General features: G+C 45.3%; 1 protein-coding gene across 6 annotated transcripts in view; it reads left to right on the plus strand.

Annotated features, from left to right (window-relative positions):
- GGPS1 (geranylgeranyl diphosphate synthase 1) overlaps positions 1-18,951 on the plus strand; it is a 100,512-nt gene that overhangs the window by 49,148 nt on the left and 32,413 nt on the right. For 2 of the 6 annotated variants that reach the window (XM_069954437.1, XM_069954438.1), the window contains one exon: positions 3,529-3,616. The exons of 2 other annotated variants lie outside the window; for them this stretch is intronic. In XM_069954437.1, coding sequence (XP_069810538.1) covers positions 3,556-3,616 — 61 coding nt within the window. In that variant the 5' untranslated portion in view covers positions 3,529-3,555. Of the gene's footprint in view, positions 1-3,527; positions 3,617-18,951 lie in introns of those variants that run through there. 2 more of the 6 variants (XM_069954440.1, XM_069954441.1) reach the window with 2 other exon arrangements.

The raw sequence follows: 18,951 nt of genomic DNA on the forward strand, positions 1-18,951 counted from the left end.
CCAGGTTCTTACCTACAGTATGTTTCCTGCTGACACTGTGTATCTTGTTTTGGCATCCTTCCACTCCTCAGAAACCTTTTTCTGTCCATTATCTATTCACCGTCTTGCCCCTGTGGCTACTTTCCACAAGAACACTACATCTTCCTGTAGTCTTTGAAGCACCCCATCGTGACATCATCATTTGGCCACCACCTAACCCCTTTGCCACTTCCTGGAATCTCTCCATCCCTTCCCCACAATGTCTCGGTCTCCTTCTGGTCCCTGGTAAATCCTGAAATATAGGGAAACGTTAGCGAGTAGTCTCTTGAGAGCACTACCGCTGTTAACTTGGGATAACTTTCTGCCTGGATAGGACATCTGCTATTTCATTTGTGTGACCCGGGACATACTGTTGTCCAGTGCCCTGGCCCAGAGCGCTTTCAGGAATAACTTCCTTGACTTTGTGCCTCCTGTTTTGTTCCCATAGGCAATCGCCATTTTGCTGTCAATGTTAACCAGAACGGACTGTTGTTGGGGAACTTTCTTCACCAACTTTTGACAAGCTACCCTTGCTGCCCGAATCTTTAAAGTATTTATGTGAAGGGACTTTTCTTTTTCTGACCAGGTACCTCTTAGGGTATATTTACACAGACAGATTTTCCACTGCAATTTTTAAAGCCAAAGTCAGGAACAGACTATACATAGAGAACAGTTCATAATGGAAAGACTAAGGGGTCATTCACGCGTCCATATAATTAATTATGATGTTGGGAGCCCCTAAGCACTAACATACTAACACAGACTCACGGCTGTGTCAGTTTACTAGCGCAAACTTTTAAACTGTTTAGAACCTCCTGACCTCATAATTAATCATGATACTGGGAGCTCCCAGGTCCAGTCTGCAGAATGCCGTTTGTCAGTGGGAATGGCAGTCTGGAATGGTGTAGTATTCAGAAACCTAAAAATCAGGGCTTTGGAGTCGGTAAACGGCAGCTTTGGCTGCATTCACACATTCCGTGTTCCACACGGATGTGGAATGCCTTTAACAGATTCTATTTCTAAATAATTATTCACCTTACACAAAGAAACTGCTAAAAATGGCAGATCCCTGTGATATAGAGGTCAAACAAAGGCTAGATTTATCAACTCGTGTCAGCATCTGCGCTTTTGAATCATTGCAGCCCCAAACGAATCACCCGCTCAGCCAGTCAGTTACTGCAGGATTGGGAGCCTGGTGGGGGTGGCCATGAGCCATGATGCTGCATGGGGATGGGGGTTCACGGGGATGGGAAATTGGGGCTTCTTTATTATGATCCCACCACCCCCTGCCAGCCCGCCTGGATTTTGGCAGTAACCTCTCTTATGTAAATTATACTTATCCCCTATTGACTTAGGCTTTAGAAGGGGGTGGGGGCACACGGGCCCTGAGGGGCAGGAAGGCACAGCCAAAGCACCACATTGAACTGTCGTGAATAGCCTAAATTATTTCCCATAACAATGAGTTAGCAAACCCATTATGGAGCGAGACTACTCATCTGGAGCACTGCCATATTGTAGAAGCACCCATGAAGACAGTCCCTGCTCCGCGTTAAATCCCCCCCCCAAAAAAAAAATAAATAGAAATATTATAGATCTAATTTTTATCAGAAGTCCTCGTTTAATCTCCAGCTCACAACAACCATATGTTCCCTTTCGCTTTCCTTTTCCAATTAAAAAAGAAAACACACCCCAGTACTTGTCCCTCTCTGCACATCTATATATCTGATGAAAAGGTCGCATGTCTTTGAAACGCGTCATATTTGTGCTGATATTTATTCTAATGAATTCTTTTAATATAGATGTAGTCATAGACTACTTTTTTATGGACAGCGCTGACCTAGAGTACCAGTCTAGTCTGATGTGTCTGGGGGCCAATTTGTGCACTGCATTTAACTATGAGCGCAATGTCTGCCCTGAAGAGAGCCGGATGGATGATGTCAATCTCGTAAACGCAGCGAATGGTCAAACGACTTTTGATCTTTCAACATGTTCTCAAATTGTCGTTGGTCGTTCGCAAAAAATTTGCAGATCGTTCAGTGTAAACAGGCTTTCAACGATTTCACCTATGTGTGAGATAGGCTTAAACGATAGCCTAACAAATTTCCCGTAGGTATCTGCACGGCAGCCTTAAAAACCCACGGCAATTACGGAACTTCCGCCTCCTTTCACGAAGCCTGCTCACTTTAAAGGGAACCAATCACCAAAAAAATTGATATGAAGGCAATAATATGTGTTAATACACCCTCTAACACACTTTCTATACAAGAATCTATAGCATCTGCCTCTGCCCCATACACCCCAAAATCATACTTTGATCTTGTCCCCGCTGTATGCAAATTCCAGTAAGGTAGTTATGTGGGCGTTTGTACAGGCTGAGTAGTCACGGCCTTGGGGGGCGGGGTATCGCTGTAATCATGCCTCTATGGGCGTCATACACAGCCCCCTGTCACTGCGTCATCATCTGGGGGCGGGCCAGGGGGTGTAACTGAGATTCAAAGCACAGCGGCTCCATATCCCCCCTGCACTGTATATGTGTAAACTGTCCTCACACACAAGCAGCTGCTGCCTTACACAGCCTCCCGGATTGGATGATTTTACACCAGCAGCAGCCAGAAGGGTTAAAATTATTCAGGGACACTCTTATTCCCTCCTCTCTCTCCTCATGTTCTCCATGTGACTCCATCGCCCTGTGACAGCAGCGGCCCCCCTCCCTCCTCTCCCCTCTCCTTTCCTCCTCCTGCCCTTGGTGCCGCACTCCTTATCACCCATCTCCCTCTCCTGACAGAGTGAGCGGCACCAGAAGCACACAGGAGAGAGAGGAGGGGGCCACACACAGTAACTGCTAAAGGGAAGGGGGGATGAGAGCGTCCCGGAATGATTCTGCAGCCAGCTGCTGGTGTAGAATCATACATTCAGGGAGGCTGTGTCAGGCAGCAGCTGCCTGTGTGTGAGGACAGTTTACACATATACAGTGCAGGGGGGATATGGAGCCTTTGTGCTTTGGATCTCAGTTACACAGTCCCAGGCCCGCCCCTGGTGGATGATGCAGTGTCAGGGGGCTGTGTATGACGCCCATAGAGGCATGATTACAGCCAAACCCCACCCCCCGAGGCCTTGACTACTTTGCCTGAATGTGACTATAGTACTTGGAATGATGAAACGCCCACATGACTACCTTACTGGAATTTACATATGGCAGGGACAAGATCGAAGTATGCTTTTGGAGTGTGTGGGGCAGGGGCAGATGCTATAAATACATGTATGGAAACTGTGTTGGAGGGTGTACTAACACATATTATTGGCCTCATATCGATTTTTCAGGTGATTGGTTCCCTTTAAAAACTGGTATAGGCAGCATAATAACTACTAAGCATGTGAAAATGATAAATTCCTGGGTTATTTGCCCAAAAATACATGGGTACTAAAAAAAAATGATGATGTGGTAGTAATTAATCCATTCAGGATGGGTTTTAACAGAACTGCTTTGTTTTCTATGCTGTGGTTTTTCAGTTGGCTTCAAACACTTCTCAAGACAAGATGACCAGCTCGTCGGAGAGAATCTTACTGGAGCCTTACAAATACTTGCTTCAGCTGCCAGGTATTTTATGGTTTATCTGTGTTTTAGTTTATTGTTTGCATATAATGTGTATTGCATTTTTAAATGGAACCTGTCACCACTTTGATGCTGTGAACCATCAGTGAGTGTTGTCCCCAGCTATTTCTCCCTGCCTCACCGTCCAGGGAGGAATTTATCAATCAAGGCTGGTGGGACAGGCAAGCCACTGAGGAACACCCCTGACTCTTGGTTCAGGTAGACTCTGTGTAGCAAAGCTTGTGTATTATTTAATGGCATCTTTGGTACATATACAACAACTTTATAGTGTCACTGTCGATATAACTTTCAAAATATAAATCAACAGTAGATGTGATTATAAAGCAAGTTTGTTATTTACATTCATTATTTTTTTTCTTGGTTGTGAAAAACACAAAACCTGTGTTCTGACTTTCCTGTTTTTTTCACCAAAAAAAAAAAAAAAAGTCCTGTGTTTCCCAGGCCATCTGAGCACTCACATGGAGAAGGCAGTCATGTGATTGACAGACATATTGAGCCGTGACCCTCTGTACTGGCCGGTACTGGACCCTCTGTACTGCAGCAGTTCTGCAGCAGATTTGATGGTGCAGATTTGATGCTGTGTTCAGTTATTTAGATCAAATCAGCTGAGGATCTGCTGCGAATCTGCTGCAGATCCGCAGCAAAAAATCCACTGCGGTACGGTGTGTGTGAAGATACCCTTGGGGAACAAACCCACTTGCCGGATCTGCAGCGAGTTTCTCACTTTGAATACGCAGAGAGACTCGCTGATTACCTGTTTACTCAATGGCAGAGAAAAGTTTGTCCGCAGCCCGCCCTGTTAACCCCCCGGCCGCTGGAGACTAAACATCACCGGGTCCCTGCTCCTGCTTGCTTTCAGGGCTTCTTGTGTCTTCAAGTTCTGTTCAGCCAATTAGTGCGCTGCGACTGGGCAGCGCACTGATTGGCCGAGTGGGACGTGCCGGGAACTGCCGAAGCAAGCAGGAGCGGGGACCCGGTGATGTATAGTCTCCAACAGTCGGGGGGGGGTTAACGGGGCGGGCTGTGGACAAACTCGTAACAGGGATGTACATGTCTGCTGCGAGTTTCTGCCATTGAGTGAACAGGGCCGGGATCCGCAGCGAGTCTTGCTGCGTTTTTGAAGTGAGAAACTCTCTGCGGATCCGGCAAGTGGGTTTGTACCCTTAGGGTAGCTTCACACACACCGTATCGCAGTGGATTTTCTGCTGCAGATACGCAGCTGATTTGATCTAAATAACTGAATGCAGCATCAAATCTGCTGCAGATGCAGTGTGTGTGAAGGCACCCTAAGTCTGTTTTTCTTCAACCAGCACAAGTCAGAAAATCTCCCTCAGGAGACTGGACATGTATTTCTGGTAAGTACAGCTTTGTTTTACAGCATAACAACAAAAAATAATGAATGTATATTGCAAACTTGCTTTATTTCACATCTACTGTTTTAGATTTTGAAAGTTCTAACAGTGGCACTTTATATTAATACCTTTCTTTGGGGAAGGGGATGTTATTGCATTCACTGTGCAGTTATTGTATTTATTGAGGTGATATCAAGTTTTATAAAAAAAAATAAAAAATTAAACATGGTCAATGGAGTTTTTTTTTTTTTTTTTGTTTGTGAGTCTTTAAAGGGGTAATGCAGCAATTTTTTCTTTTTCTGCTTTATTAACACACATTACAAAGTTATATAACTTTGTAATGTGCGTTAATAAGCGCTCTGGCTCTGGATAGCTGCTTTTAATCCAAGATCTGTCCTGCTGTCCATTTGGCAGGTGATGCAGTTATTGTCCTAAATACAACTTTTAAACGGACGTGGCTTAGAATATCTGTGTCCTAATTGCACCACCCCTCCGTCCCACCCTCTTCATCATTAGGAATGCCACTGAAACATTTTCTCCATGCTGAACATTTGCACAGGTGTCTTAATGATCCAGCCCATGTGCCAGGCTGACACAGCTGACGAATAGTAGGCAATCTGCCTGGAGCATTCCTAATGATGAGGAGGGCGGGGCGCAGGGACAGAGAGGTTGTGCCAGCCTAATGCATACACAATCTAGGCCACTCCCGTAGGGCACAGAGCTGCCAGTTTAAAAGTTATTTTTTAAGACAATAACTGCATCACCTGCCAAACGGACCCCAAGACAGATCTTGGATTAAAAGCAGCTATCTTAAGGTACAAGCGGTTTGGGGGGTCAGATTGTGGGTACAGAGTCGCTTTTAATAGAATATATATACCAAATAACTGTCTACTCTGTCCTCTTCTCCCGGGCTACATTATGGGTCATTGTCAGCAGGGGGCAGGCCTGGTCTCCTTCCTCTTCGCTGTTTTTCACAGCAGTGAATGGGAAAGGAAAAGGCTTCTGGTGCTCATGCGCACCAGCAGCCTTTTCATTGACTGGTGCGCGTCACATGGCTTCCAGCTTGCTCAGCCCTTATTGGCTGAGCTTACTGGAAGCCATGTCATGCACAACAGCAGACTTTTCTCTTCCATTCACTGCACCCGGACCCGGAAGTGAGGCCGGCGGGCAAAGATTGCGGGGACCCGTCCGCAGGAAATTCGAGCGGCGATCGGCACCGGAGGGATGGTAAGTATATTTCCTGTGTCTGTTTTTATTTCTTTTTTCCATTTGGGGGGGGGGGGCGCGCCGGAGTGCTCCTCTAAATAGTGCAATCATTTTATAGTTATGGTTCTAAGGCTGCATTCACACGTAGATTTTGTGGACCTACAGACGGTGAATGCGTGCAATGGATTGTTTCCCTGACTGGCATGATGTATTGATATCATCACGGCAGCAGGGAAACTATTTCAATCGCATCGCCACTGTAGATCTTGAATTTATCCACTAATTGAATTGATGTCCACTAATGATATTCATACACGTAAATTTTTTTTTTTGTAAAGGTGGGTGTCAATAGTTACTTGGGGTATGACCGTTGCCATTACCCCAAGGGGCTAAAGAACAGCACCTATGGGCAGTATCGGCAAATATGCAATATTGTACCTCTGATGCTGATTTTATTGCACAAGCCGAAGTTCTTCACAAACTTTTTCAGAGGGTATCCAAAAAATATATGTAAACTTAATAATAAAAAAGAACATCACAATTAACCCCTTAGCGACCCATGACGTATCTGATACGTCATGGTGCCGCAGGGGGTGTTCAGAGCGGGGTCCCGCAGTGCCTCTATTAGCCGGCGCGGGTCCCGTTGCCGCGCCGGCTAATTAAGCCCATCAATGCAGCTGTCAAACCTGACAGCTGCATTGAAGTGCTTTCCTCCATGCCTTCCTGGTGTCTAGTGGCACGGATCGCAGGGGGGAGATCCGTTCTTCTGCCCGTGCCGGGCCTCAGCGTCGGAATGACGCTGATCCCGGCTCGGCAATAGATTGCTGTGGCCTGCAGCAGGCCATAGCAATCTATGACCGATCTAATAGATCTTTGCTCTATGAGAGATCAGTGCTATGTATATACAAGCCCCCCAGGGGGGCTTCTAGTGTATGTAAAAAAAAAAGTAAAAAAGTGTTTTTATTAATAAAAAATCCCCTCCCCTAATAAAAGTCCAAATCACCCCCCTTTTCCCATTTTATAAGTATAAATTAATAAATAAATAAATTAATAAACATATTTAGTATCACCGCACACGTAATCGCCCGAACTATTAATTAATCACATTCCTGATCTCGCACGGTAAACGGCGTAAGCGCAAAAAAAAATCCCAAAGTGCAAAATTGCGCATTTTTGGTCGCATCAAATCCAGAAAAAATGTAATAAAAAGCGATCAAAAAGTCGTATATGCGCAATCAAGGTACCGGTAGAAAGAACGCATCATGGCGCAAAAACTGACACCTCACACAGCCCCATAGACCAAAGGATAAAAGCGCTATAAGCCTGGGAATGGAGCGATTTTAAGTGACATATATTTGTAAACAATGGTTTGAATTTTTTACAGGCCATCAGATACAATATAAGTTATACATGTTATATATCGTTGTAATCGTAACGACTTGAGGAACATGCATAACAAGTCAGTTTTACCATAGGGCGAACGGCGTAAATGCAAAACTCCCCGAAATCAAAACAAATTTGTTTTTTTTTCAATTTGACAGCGCAAATGATTTTTTTCCGGTTTCACAACATATTTTATGGAAAAATTATGCCTGTTATTGCAAAGTACAATTGGTTTCGCAAAAAATAAGCGCTCATATAAGTCTCTAGGTGAAAAAATGCAAGTGCTATGGACTTTTAAACATAAAATGGAAAAAGCAAAAGCGCAAAAACGAAAATTGGCTTTGACCTTAAGGGGTTAAAGGAACATGTAGATATGGGCAAAACTTTATTACTGAATTTAATAGTGGTACAAAAGAAATAAAGACTACTGAATAAAAAGTGATCCTCTTTTTTTAAACCCTTTTGCTTTTTCTTCCTCGTGTTTTAAAAGGCCTATGCGCTTGCATTTTTTCACCTACAGACCCACATGATCCCTTTTTTTGCAGCAATTGTACTTTGCAATAACACTTATTTTTCCATAAAATATGCTGCAAAACCAGAGAAAAGATTTGTGCTGTGAAATTTTTTCTCCATTTTGGAGAGTTTCGCATGTACGCAGTTGCCCTATGGTGAAACTGACTGTAATCCTACTGACTTGAGGAACATGGATAACATATGATATGTAACTTGTATAACTTTTTATTTTATTTGATGGCTTTTAAAAACAATGAAAACCATTTTAAAAAAATCTAAATGTTCTTAAAATTGCTCTTTTCTGATCCCTATAACGCTTTTGTTTTTCGGTCTATGGGGCTGTGTGAGGTGTAATTTTTTTGCACCATGATCTGTACTTTCTGTCTGTACCTTGCTTGCGCATATGTGACTTTTTGATCACTTTTTATTACAATATTTCTGGATTTGATGCAACCCAAAATTTTGCACTTTGGAATTTTTTTGCACTTATGCAGTCTACCATGCGTAATCAGGAATGTGATCATTTTATAGTTCAGCGTATTATGCACTCGGCGATACCAAATATGTTTATTTTTATTTATAAAATAAGAAAAGGTGGTTGATATAAACTTTTACTATAGGAAGAGTTTTTTGTTTTTTTAATAAAATTTTTTTGCATTACATTAACATTTAGACCCATTAGGCGACATTTTACAATAAACTGATTTTCGTCTATATAATGCATTACTCTATGTGATCGATTACAAACGACTGCTGGAGTCCATTGTAAAGGAATGCCTAGCCGCGATCAGCCTCATTGTGGTGCTGACTCCCAGGCTGGCAAGTAGCATGGATTTCCCCCTTGCATTGCTGGGGGGTGGGGGGGGGGGGGGGAGATCCACCCACTAAACCACAAATTATGCTTTTTGAGGGTCATTTAAGTGCCACTGTCACTTTTGACAGCGATATTTATTTAAATGTTATTAGCCGACATGGCGATCACCCTGCACTGACTGATAGCCCCAGGGCTGATAGCAGCCCGGAGCAGCGGGATTCAGGGCAGAGTCGTGGCCGACCCCCACCCCGAACCACACGAGCGGACTCATGACTTGCCAGGTACATCATGGGTCCTTAAGGGGTTAAAAACCATTGTACCTAATAATCCAAATATCACTTATCGGAAGACAAAAAGCCTGCATATTTCTTTGTCTCCTAGCTGTCTACGTTGAGAAAAAGAAACTACTACTGGTAGTGCTGCCATGTGCAGTTATACATCACGGTGCAGGCTCACATGGTGTCTGTGCTGTATGTGGATTCCACAGAAACTACTGTGAGCTTTAACTCCTTCACTACTAAAGAATCATTCAGAACTAGAGAGATCTGTGATTGTTCTTCTTACGTCAAACATAGTCTATCTAGACATTATATGGTTATCAGGTATGGAAGGATGGGGCAATAGTACCATTTGAGCAGTTTCGAGAAACTTATGATGTCCCTAACACTAGATTCTATCAATATTTACAATTTAGGCATGCTTTACAAGCGCAAGCTACCAAAACGTCTTTGGACATACATGCTCATCCATTGCTACTGGAAGTTGGGAGTAAAGGTCTCTCGAAAGGTGCCATCTCCTATGCCTATACACAACTATTGGATATGCATATAGAACAACACACACTGGTGATTAGGGAGAAGTGGGAAACTGATGTTGGGCCCCTAGACAACTCCCAATGAGAAACTGCTCTTTCTAATATTCCCTTAATGTCCATGAGTGAATCACAGAGATTGTCACAGATTTACTTAATTCAGGACCCCTGTCTTTTAGCATAAAATAGGTCTTCGTCCAGACATGCAGTATCCACGTTGTGATATACCTGATGCCCACATCCTCCATATGTTCTGGGCTTGTGGAGCCCTGGATACCTATTGGAGGGAGATAAAGGATTTGCTCAACCGAATATTTGGTGCAGATATAGCCCTGACTCCTACACATTATTTACTTTGCATGATCGGGGACCTTAACTTAGACGACTATACTGAACTCTGTATCCAACGTATCTTAGATCAGGCTCGTAAGACTATTGCCTACCACTGGACACACCACTCCCCACCTACTCTGAGATGATTAGCATTATCAGGTTGGAGAGGGGTGTGTACTATAATAGGCGATGCCCAAAAAAGTTGGAAAAAGTTTGGGGGCGGTGGCTTGACGTCTGGACTGCCGACTGCTATTGTACTCCAAATTTGTAGGAACCCTATGCAAATGTTTTTGAATAACATGATGTAACTGTTGGTGGGCGGTTTGTATTGAACTGCCTTCTACTCTTGATGTTGAAGGGTTAGACAGGTAACCAAACGTTGTGCAATGACTACACTGGAGCGTAGATCTGTATGCTGGAATGGGTTAGGATGCCATAGGCTTCTTTTATAATTTAAGTACTTACACCAAGGTTTTGTTAGGTTTAGAAAAAGAATACTTTATTTTCTAATTTGTTCAAATCTTGATACTACAAATTGTGTATATGATTCCTTCTGTTCTCCTCGAATGCTGTCTCATGTGCGCAAATTTTCTACTGTTTTGCGGTTCTTGACTATGTGGTCTAGGAGCCTGTGTTTTTATTTCTGTGTTTTTGCTGTAAACAAAAAAAAAAGTTAATATAAATGATCTAATTAAAAAAAGACATATCGTTAAACATGGCAGTGACCTTAGTAGTCTTAAACTTACAGTTCTTGAACAAATCCCACTAAATGTATCAAATAGAGATAGGCTTTTGATTAAAGGGAACCTGTCACCCCCCGTGCCGGGGTGACAGGCTCCCGACCCCCCGTTAGAGCCCCCTATACTCACCTAATCCCGCCAGGGTCCCGCTTCTGGATCTGGTCGGGTGATGAAGATCTCAGCCGCTGCAGCCCGGAGCGCGAGCTGAGAGATGAGTCCAACGCTCATAGAGAATGACGGAGCGCTGGACTCTCCTGTCATTCTCTATGAGCGTTGGACTCATCTCTCAGCGCGCGCGCCAGGCTGCAGCGGCTGAGATCTTCATCACCTGACCAGATCCAGAAGCGGGACCCGGCGGGATTAGGTGAGTATAGGGGGCTCTAACGGGGGGACGGGAGCCTGTCACCCCGGCACGGGGGGTGACAGGTTCCCTTTAACTGTCAAACCTATTGGATATTTCAGTTAGATACCCTGGTTCCCAATGGGCTTAATGAAACCATTAACAGTATTAAATAATGGTCCTTTTCTTTTTGTGGAGTTTTATATTGTTGTATATATTGTTCTATGTATTGTAATTTGTAAATGCATTGTGCTGTATACTTGTTTTAGTGTTTTAATTCATGTTTTTTTTTAAAAAAAGTTGTTTTTAAAAATAAATAAATAAGCTATACTTTAAAGCATTCTAGTGGAGTTGGCCAGGCCTGTTAAACCTGTCTGTATCTCTCTTATACTGTATGGCCTCCTCCTATGTAATCTGTGATATAGAAGATCTCCAGAGAACAACAGACTGTACTCTCCTGGTCCACATATTCTTTATGTAACATGACTGATAAATAATAAAATTTCTACTGGAGCAATACAGCTGACACAGCTTTCACAGAATTATCTACCTGTGCAATAATACGGCTGACATCAGAGAACAATAGACTGTGTGTCCCAGAGAATAATAGACTGTGCTCTCCTGTATTACTTGGCCTCGTCCTGTGTAATGTGTGGTACAGCTGACTCCAGAGAATAATATACTGTATTTTCTTGCCTTATAAAGTCTCTACCTCTGTATTATGGCTAACATCGGAGAATAGACTCCATTCCATGTCCATTCTAGTAGCGGAGGCACTCAAGCTAGTTTTACTCTGTGTCAGCTGGCCCTTATAGACCGTGCTCTCCTGTAGTATCTGTATCTGTGTAATATGGATGATACTAGACTATAATAGTAGTTTTGGGTTACATTGGGTCTCATTTCTTATTGAATATTTTCTAGGACAGTGGCTGGAAGACAGATAGGAGCTGTAAAGGTGAAGAGTATAGGGGGGTGTTGCTTGTATGGCTGACTGAGCAGCCTTGTTTTAGTGAGCTCCTGCAGACCTGACCAAATATCCTGCTTGCCATCCATTTTTTTTGGCCAACCCCCTGTTGCCACTGCTAATCTGCTGCCACCTGACTATTTGGGACGTGCAGAAATGCCCTCAGGCTCACCTAGGTGCAGTCACAGCATGTTTACAGAGGCTCGGGCCAGTCTCTCTGGGATTCCCGGGCACCATCTTGCCTGCATGGTTCTCTGGACCCGCTCCTCCTATACTCCTTCATACCGGTCCAGGAGCACAGCCGCTACGGGACACAAGCGGACACCGGCACAGACCCTCTACACCTCCCTCCTGGACTGGAAGAAGCCGCCCGGCTGCCAAAGCCCTCCTTTTCCTCTTTTACACCCCCCCCCCCCCCCCCGCCCGCCATCTTGGCGCTCTGCCACACCTGCTCTGAGTGCTGACTACAGTAAGGGCTGCCGTTCCTGCTCCGCTCTTTACCTGGTCTCAGGGGAACCTGGTTCCAGGTCTCTGGATGCCAGCTCCCAGGCCCCTGTCTCTTCCTCAGCCAGAGGGCGGTCGCCATTTTGCTGGACCACGTGAAGGGACCTACTGCGCCAGCTGCCTGGGGGGTGAGTCGTGGTGCTGCCGCTGGACAGTGACTGCTCCCACACTAAGACAGTGACAGACGAGTGGTGCAGTAGTCACCTCACCGATGCGAGGAAGCAGACGTAAGACCGCGCAGACTGTGGACAGTCCAAGGAAAGAAAATATGTCCGCCTCACAGGCCGATGCAATGCCAAACACTTTTAAGGTCCCAGAGACTCCTGCCTGATCTGCAGAATCCCTGACACAACTCAGAGCTAGAGCGGCACTGCGGTTGGGTCAATTCTCTAGACCACATTCCCCTGAACGTCCACCATCCTCACCACTCTCTCTGTTCGAAGGTTCTCCGAGCCCCATACAGCCTTTGTCACCTGCTGATTCTCCACTTGAGGCTACACAAATAGATCAAAAGTTTGCAGAAATCCTGATGGCCATTAATGTGTGCCAAACTACTTTGACATCTAAAGTGGATGAGCTGAAACAGGACTTCACTATTATCAAACATGACCGGCAAAAGCTACGAGACCGCACGTCTGAAGTGGAAAGATCTGATGAGCTGAAAAACAGACTAAGAAGAAACCATATACGTCTGGTCTGTCTTCCTGAGCATACGGAGGTGACAGATGCAGATGCCTTACTGAAGAGATGGCTGAAGGACATACTTGAACCCTCCACATTCACCCAATTCTTCACCATTGAATGGGCCCATAGGGTCCCCTCAAGACCGGGCCCTCCAGGAACCCCCACGAGACCACTGTTGGCTAAATTGTTGCACTTCCAGGACAGAGACTCTACTCTCTGTGCGGTCAGGCTGAAGGGGGAGATCTTGTATAACAACACGAAGGTCTCCTTTTATCCTCATTTTTCTGTGGCTGTACAAAAACAAAGGGCCAACTACACTGAAGTCCGCAAAAGGGTTCTCCTGCGCCAGGATCTTTCCTGCCAGACTGCAGGTGGTTGATGGTCTCACCACTCGCTTCTTCAATACCCTGGATGTAGCTCTAGCTTTGGCAAGAAATGCCAGAAGTGTCGCGGCTAGAAGTCCTCGTCCACTAGCCTAGTGAACTCAAGCTGTCGCACATGGTGTTCCTTATACTGTTGCTGTCTCCTGGGGACAGGCCTACCTCTTTGTCAGGTTTAGCAGGAGCTGATAGATTAGTTAGTGTTAGAGTTCTCTAGTTGAGTCAGTTAGCTACCTCCTATTAAGCTTAGTTTGGTATAGGGAGGCACAAGTTGGGGTTGGTGTTAAACAGGGTTCCAGGAATCTCCTGGGTTAACATGTTTTTTGCCTTTAGGGCTTTTATGCATATGTATTTTGATAACATTTGTTGTTTCTTTCTTGCTTCTCTACAGGTCTATGTGGTAGTGTTTGAATGAATGGTGTGTGTGTCTGGTCTGCTGTCTCCTGCCTCTCCTCCCCGGTCTAGGTCTCTTAGGGGGCTGTCCTCTGCAGTGGCCTCATGTCTCCTAGTATAACCATGGCGAATATCAAGGTACTGGCCTGGAATGTCTGGGACCTTAACTCTAAATTTAAGAGGGCATTCGTTATGGACTTTGTTAAAAAAAAATAGTCCTAATCTGATTTACCTGCAGGAGACACACCTCACTGGGCAGAAGGTTTTAGTACTTAAAAAGGCGTGGATAGTGCGCGGATATCACGCCTCTTATGCCAACTACTCCCGTGGGGTGTCTATCCTGGTGGCCAAATCACTTCCCTTTGTAACCTATGAGGGCGAGTGTGACCACTTTGGTTGCTACGTTATACTACATTGAGCAGTTGCAGGTTTTCTATTCACGGTAGTGGCTGTATATATCCCCCCTCCATTCCAACTCTCCATCCTAGAAACAATTGCAGCGGTAGTGCCTGCCGTCCCTCCAGCCCCCACGTTGGTAATAGGTGACTTTAATGCTGTTCCTAATCCATCCTTAGATCGTATGTCCAGAAGTGATCCTGCTAGCGGGGCGTTTACCTCCTGGTGTGATTCCTTTGGTCTGCACGATATCTGGAGGTGGAAGAACCCCACTACCACGGTCAACTCCTGTTACTCTGCTGTGCACAAATCTTTCTCAAGAATAGACTTAGCACTTGGGTCTCCGGTCCTCCTTCCATTGGTTTCTGACATTTCGTATACCCCAGGGGCATTATGATCACTCAGCCATAGTGGTGGTAATTCAGACTCCGCCTGCACCGCAATCCAGACTGTGGCGCTTGCATCAGTCTTGGTTGTTAACGCAATAGGTGACTGACACAGTTCAGAAGGCTCACAATAACTATTGGAAGTTTAACTCTTCTCACCTGGATCCACATATTAGGTGGGACGCATATAAAGCCGTGATAAGGGGGTCATTCACTCTGGGGATTGCATCCTTTCGCAAATGCCTGCTCTCCCGAGAGGAGAAATTAGATGGGAGATTGGAGGAGGCTGAAGTCCTATTTGCCTCTGATCCAACTGAGGTGCACAGAGGGGCATGGTTCCAGTTACAGAGGGAACATCTGCTGCTGCTGCAGACAGATAAAACTAAACGTAACCAGCTTTTCACCCAGGCTTCGGCGTTTGCCTTTGGGGACAGAAATGGGAAGCTCCTGGCCTACTAAGCCCATGCTCCGGGCTATGTGTTAATTGTGACAAGGGCTCCTCTTTCCCCTCCCACGTGCAGTACCCAGTCCCCATCTCCGTTGTCCATCAGTTTTTAAATACCTTGGGGTTATGGTTTCCCCTGTAGTCTCTCAATTCCAAAAATTGAACCTAGACCCGCTTTTGGTTAATACTGAGTCCAAGCTTAAAGCTTGTGCCTCCCTTCCATTGTTGCTTTTGGGGCAGTTGGGTCAGCTGGTACGGACTGAGTTTGAGTTGCGCACAGATGACCTGGTTAAGCCCTTAACTAATATTTACACCCTTCCTCAATCAGTGTGCCTCAAACCCTATGATAAAGCCCATGCAAAATGGCTGAGTGACATTCCTGAGCTTACTGCAGATGTCTGGGATGATGTTACTGATTACTACATGTCCTCTGTGGTGAGCACACAAGACCAATTCATACAATTTCGTTTTCTACATAGGGTATATTTCACCCCAGCTAGATTAAAACTGCTGGGGATGGCTGCTGAGGATGACCGTTTCAGCTGCCACAGTGATACAGGGACTTTCCTACATTCAGTGTTTTCATGCCCTAGAGTGCTGCCTTTCTGGTCGTCAGTGCTGCTGTTTCTCCATCAGCTCTTAGATTTCCCATGGATTCTGTCTCCCAAGGTATGCTTACTAGGTGTCAAAAACACTATTGTGTTAGGCAAATATAAGCTCCTTTTTTTTTCCGCATCCTTTTGTTTTGTGCCAGAAAGGTGATCATGGCATGGAAATACCCTGATATTCCTTCTTAACACAATGGAAGTCCCTAGTCAACTCATATATGCCCCCTATATAGAGCGCTCTATCAAAAGAGGAATTGTCCCAAAAAGTTCGACAAACTATGGTTGCAGTGGCTGGCGGTTCCTGATACGGCCACCCCTACACAGTTGAGGTCGAGAATACTTTCTATAGGGGCCGGAAGGCTGAGGGTGGGGGGCGGCAGGGTGTAAATGGTGTGTGACTGATTGATGTGTCCGTTCATTTATGATGTGTTATGGTTCTGTCCTCCAGTTGGGGTCCCAGGCATTGAGTTGCCGCTATTGGCATATAACCCTTTCGGTTTGGGGGTACTTTCCCTGATCACAATCTGTCTCAGAAAATTATACTGCTTAGATAATGAGACTCCTGATGTTTATATCTATATGATATTATGTTTATTGGAGAGATCGACCAACCAGTCCTGTATTAGGCAGCTTGATGTTTGGGGGGATTGTTTGCTTATTGTGCATTGTTCTGTATTGACAAAATTGCATTAATTAACTTTTTTTTTTTTTTTAAAAAAAGGTGAAGCGTATGGGCATGAGGACCCAGAGAGAGGGAAAAGACAACCCATTAGAAGTTAAAAGGAAATTGGGAGTGGGGGAAACAGGACAGTCCCACAGCAGAGGGTGGGGACAAACAGACTGGAGACATTTTTTGTGTCACCAGAAAATAAAGTTACCAAAACTCAAACAGGGAGGGAAGAGGCAGAGAAAAAGAATGGGATGGAGGGATGAGGAGGAAGCAGGAAGCAATAAGGCGGACGCAGGAGAAGCAGCTAGTGTACAAATCAGTATGGTAGCTCTGGTGGTCAAAGTAATTTTGTGCAAGCGGATGCAATGTAAAAAAACAACAAATATAAGAGACTGTTATAAGACTGGGGACAGCTGTTGATGAAGTACATTCTGAGATAAATGCTGTTAGATTAGAAGTCATGCTGGCTCAAGATGATTTAAAGAAAATCAAAGGAAGATTGGGAGAGGTAAAGGATAAGACAGGAAGGTTAGGGTATATTCACACGGGCTGCGAGTCTCGCTGCGAGCCCGGCAGGTCCTGTCAGTTCCCATACACTACATACTTGCTGCGGTCTAAACGACCGCAGCGAGTATGTAATTATACCGCGCTTAACCCCTTCTACTCCCGCCGACTCCCCCGCTGTAAGCAGCATACATTACCTGTCCTTGCTGCACGGGTCCGGCGTCCTGCTCTCCCGTCCGGCCAATTAGTGTGTTGCCCAGCCGCAGCCACTGATTGGCCGGGCGGGAGAGCAGGACGCCGGACCCGTGCAGCAAGGACAGGTAATGTATGCTACTTACAGCGGGGGAGCCGGCGGGAGTAGAAGGGGTTAAGCGCGGTATAATTACATACTCGCTGCGGTCGTTCAGACCGCAGCAAGTATGTAGTTTATGGGAACTGCCAGGACCTGCCGGGCTCGCAGCGAGAATCTCGCTGCGAGCCCACCCGTGTGAATATACCCTTAGAAAGACAAGTAGATGCAAAAATGTAAGTAATCTAGGAGGACCTGACTTCCTTTGGTTTATGGAAAAAAATATCAGTGTGGATGGATGGGAAGGGGTTGGAATCATAAGTGGTTGTATTAAGTAGGAAAAAGTGGTGGTGAGAAGGAAGTAATGGCACAGTTAAAAGGAAAGGCTGCACAGTTGGAGCACTTTTTCATTTGGGGGAGGGGGTGACGAGAGTTGTTTTTTTTTTTTTTTTTGTCTTGAAGATAAATTTTATGTTGCAGATCCTAGCATGGATTGTGCAGGGCTTGGCGGAAAAAAACCCCCCAAAGGGCTGCCATATCTAGAGTGGTAAACCAGCCATCATGTTTTTGATAGAGACATACCTTACCAGAGAAAGAAATAGCTGGGTCAATAGGCCATGGGTGGGATTAGATTTTCACTCTGTTCATATAGCCTATTCAAGGGGGGTGAGCGTTTGCATATATAAGAATATTAACTGTCAAATATTGATATCTAAGATAGAGGAATGATATGTATTTCTGTATATGAGGTTGGGAAAGAGAAAAATTCTGAGATTCATCTATGTCCCCTCACCCTATTACCCGAAAGTGATTTGGAATCTCTGCAAATTTATGGAAGATATGGAGGAGGCTCCAGGGATGGTAATAGGTGATTTTAATTCAGTAATGGATGAGTCCCTGGATGGGTTAGATTGCAACAGGAGTATTGGGTCAGGGGGACAACCTAATTATATAGACTCAGTAAGGAAATAGGGTGGTGGGATATATGGAGGGTCAAGAATCTTCATTGGATAGACTATTCTTGCTATAACAAATCTAAGGGTGACTTCCGGTTCCAGCGCACGACTAATGGCCGCAGCCTAGCCGAGCTCCGCGCCACCCCGCACTGCAACGCTCCCTCCCGCACACTTATCGGCGGCAGAATCGGGGCTTTGACCCTCATCCGAACCCCCTTCATACCGGGAGTCGGATGGACAAGTTTGTGAGACGCGGCGGGGAGGGGACACAAGCACAGTCCTCCCAGACCCGGCAGCCTCGTGAGAAGGAGAGGGGCAAAGACAAGATGGCGCTCCCGCCACAGACACAGCCTACAGCGAGGAGAGCATCGGCAGACCGACAAGGTGAGGAAGATGACTCTGACTTACCGCTGACACCGCTAAGTGCCTGCCTCGTAGATGCAGATGGGGAGCCCCTGTTGCCTGGTCTCAACCTCACTTGCAAAGCGCTGGCCACGGAGGTGGCGAAAATCCTAGCCCCAGACCTCAAGTCCTCCCTAGAATCTACAGTAACTACATCTCTGGCACAGCTCCAGGGAGAGATAAAGCTCCATTCCTCACAGATTTTAGAGTTACAAGAGAGAGTAAGTGTTATTGAGGATGAACTGAT

This window comes from Dendropsophus ebraccatus, chromosome 15 (genome assembly GCF_027789765.1).
Source record: "Dendropsophus ebraccatus isolate aDenEbr1 chromosome 15, aDenEbr1.pat, whole genome shotgun sequence".
Taxonomy (NCBI): Eukaryota; Metazoa; Chordata; class Amphibia; order Anura; family Hylidae; genus Dendropsophus; species Dendropsophus ebraccatus.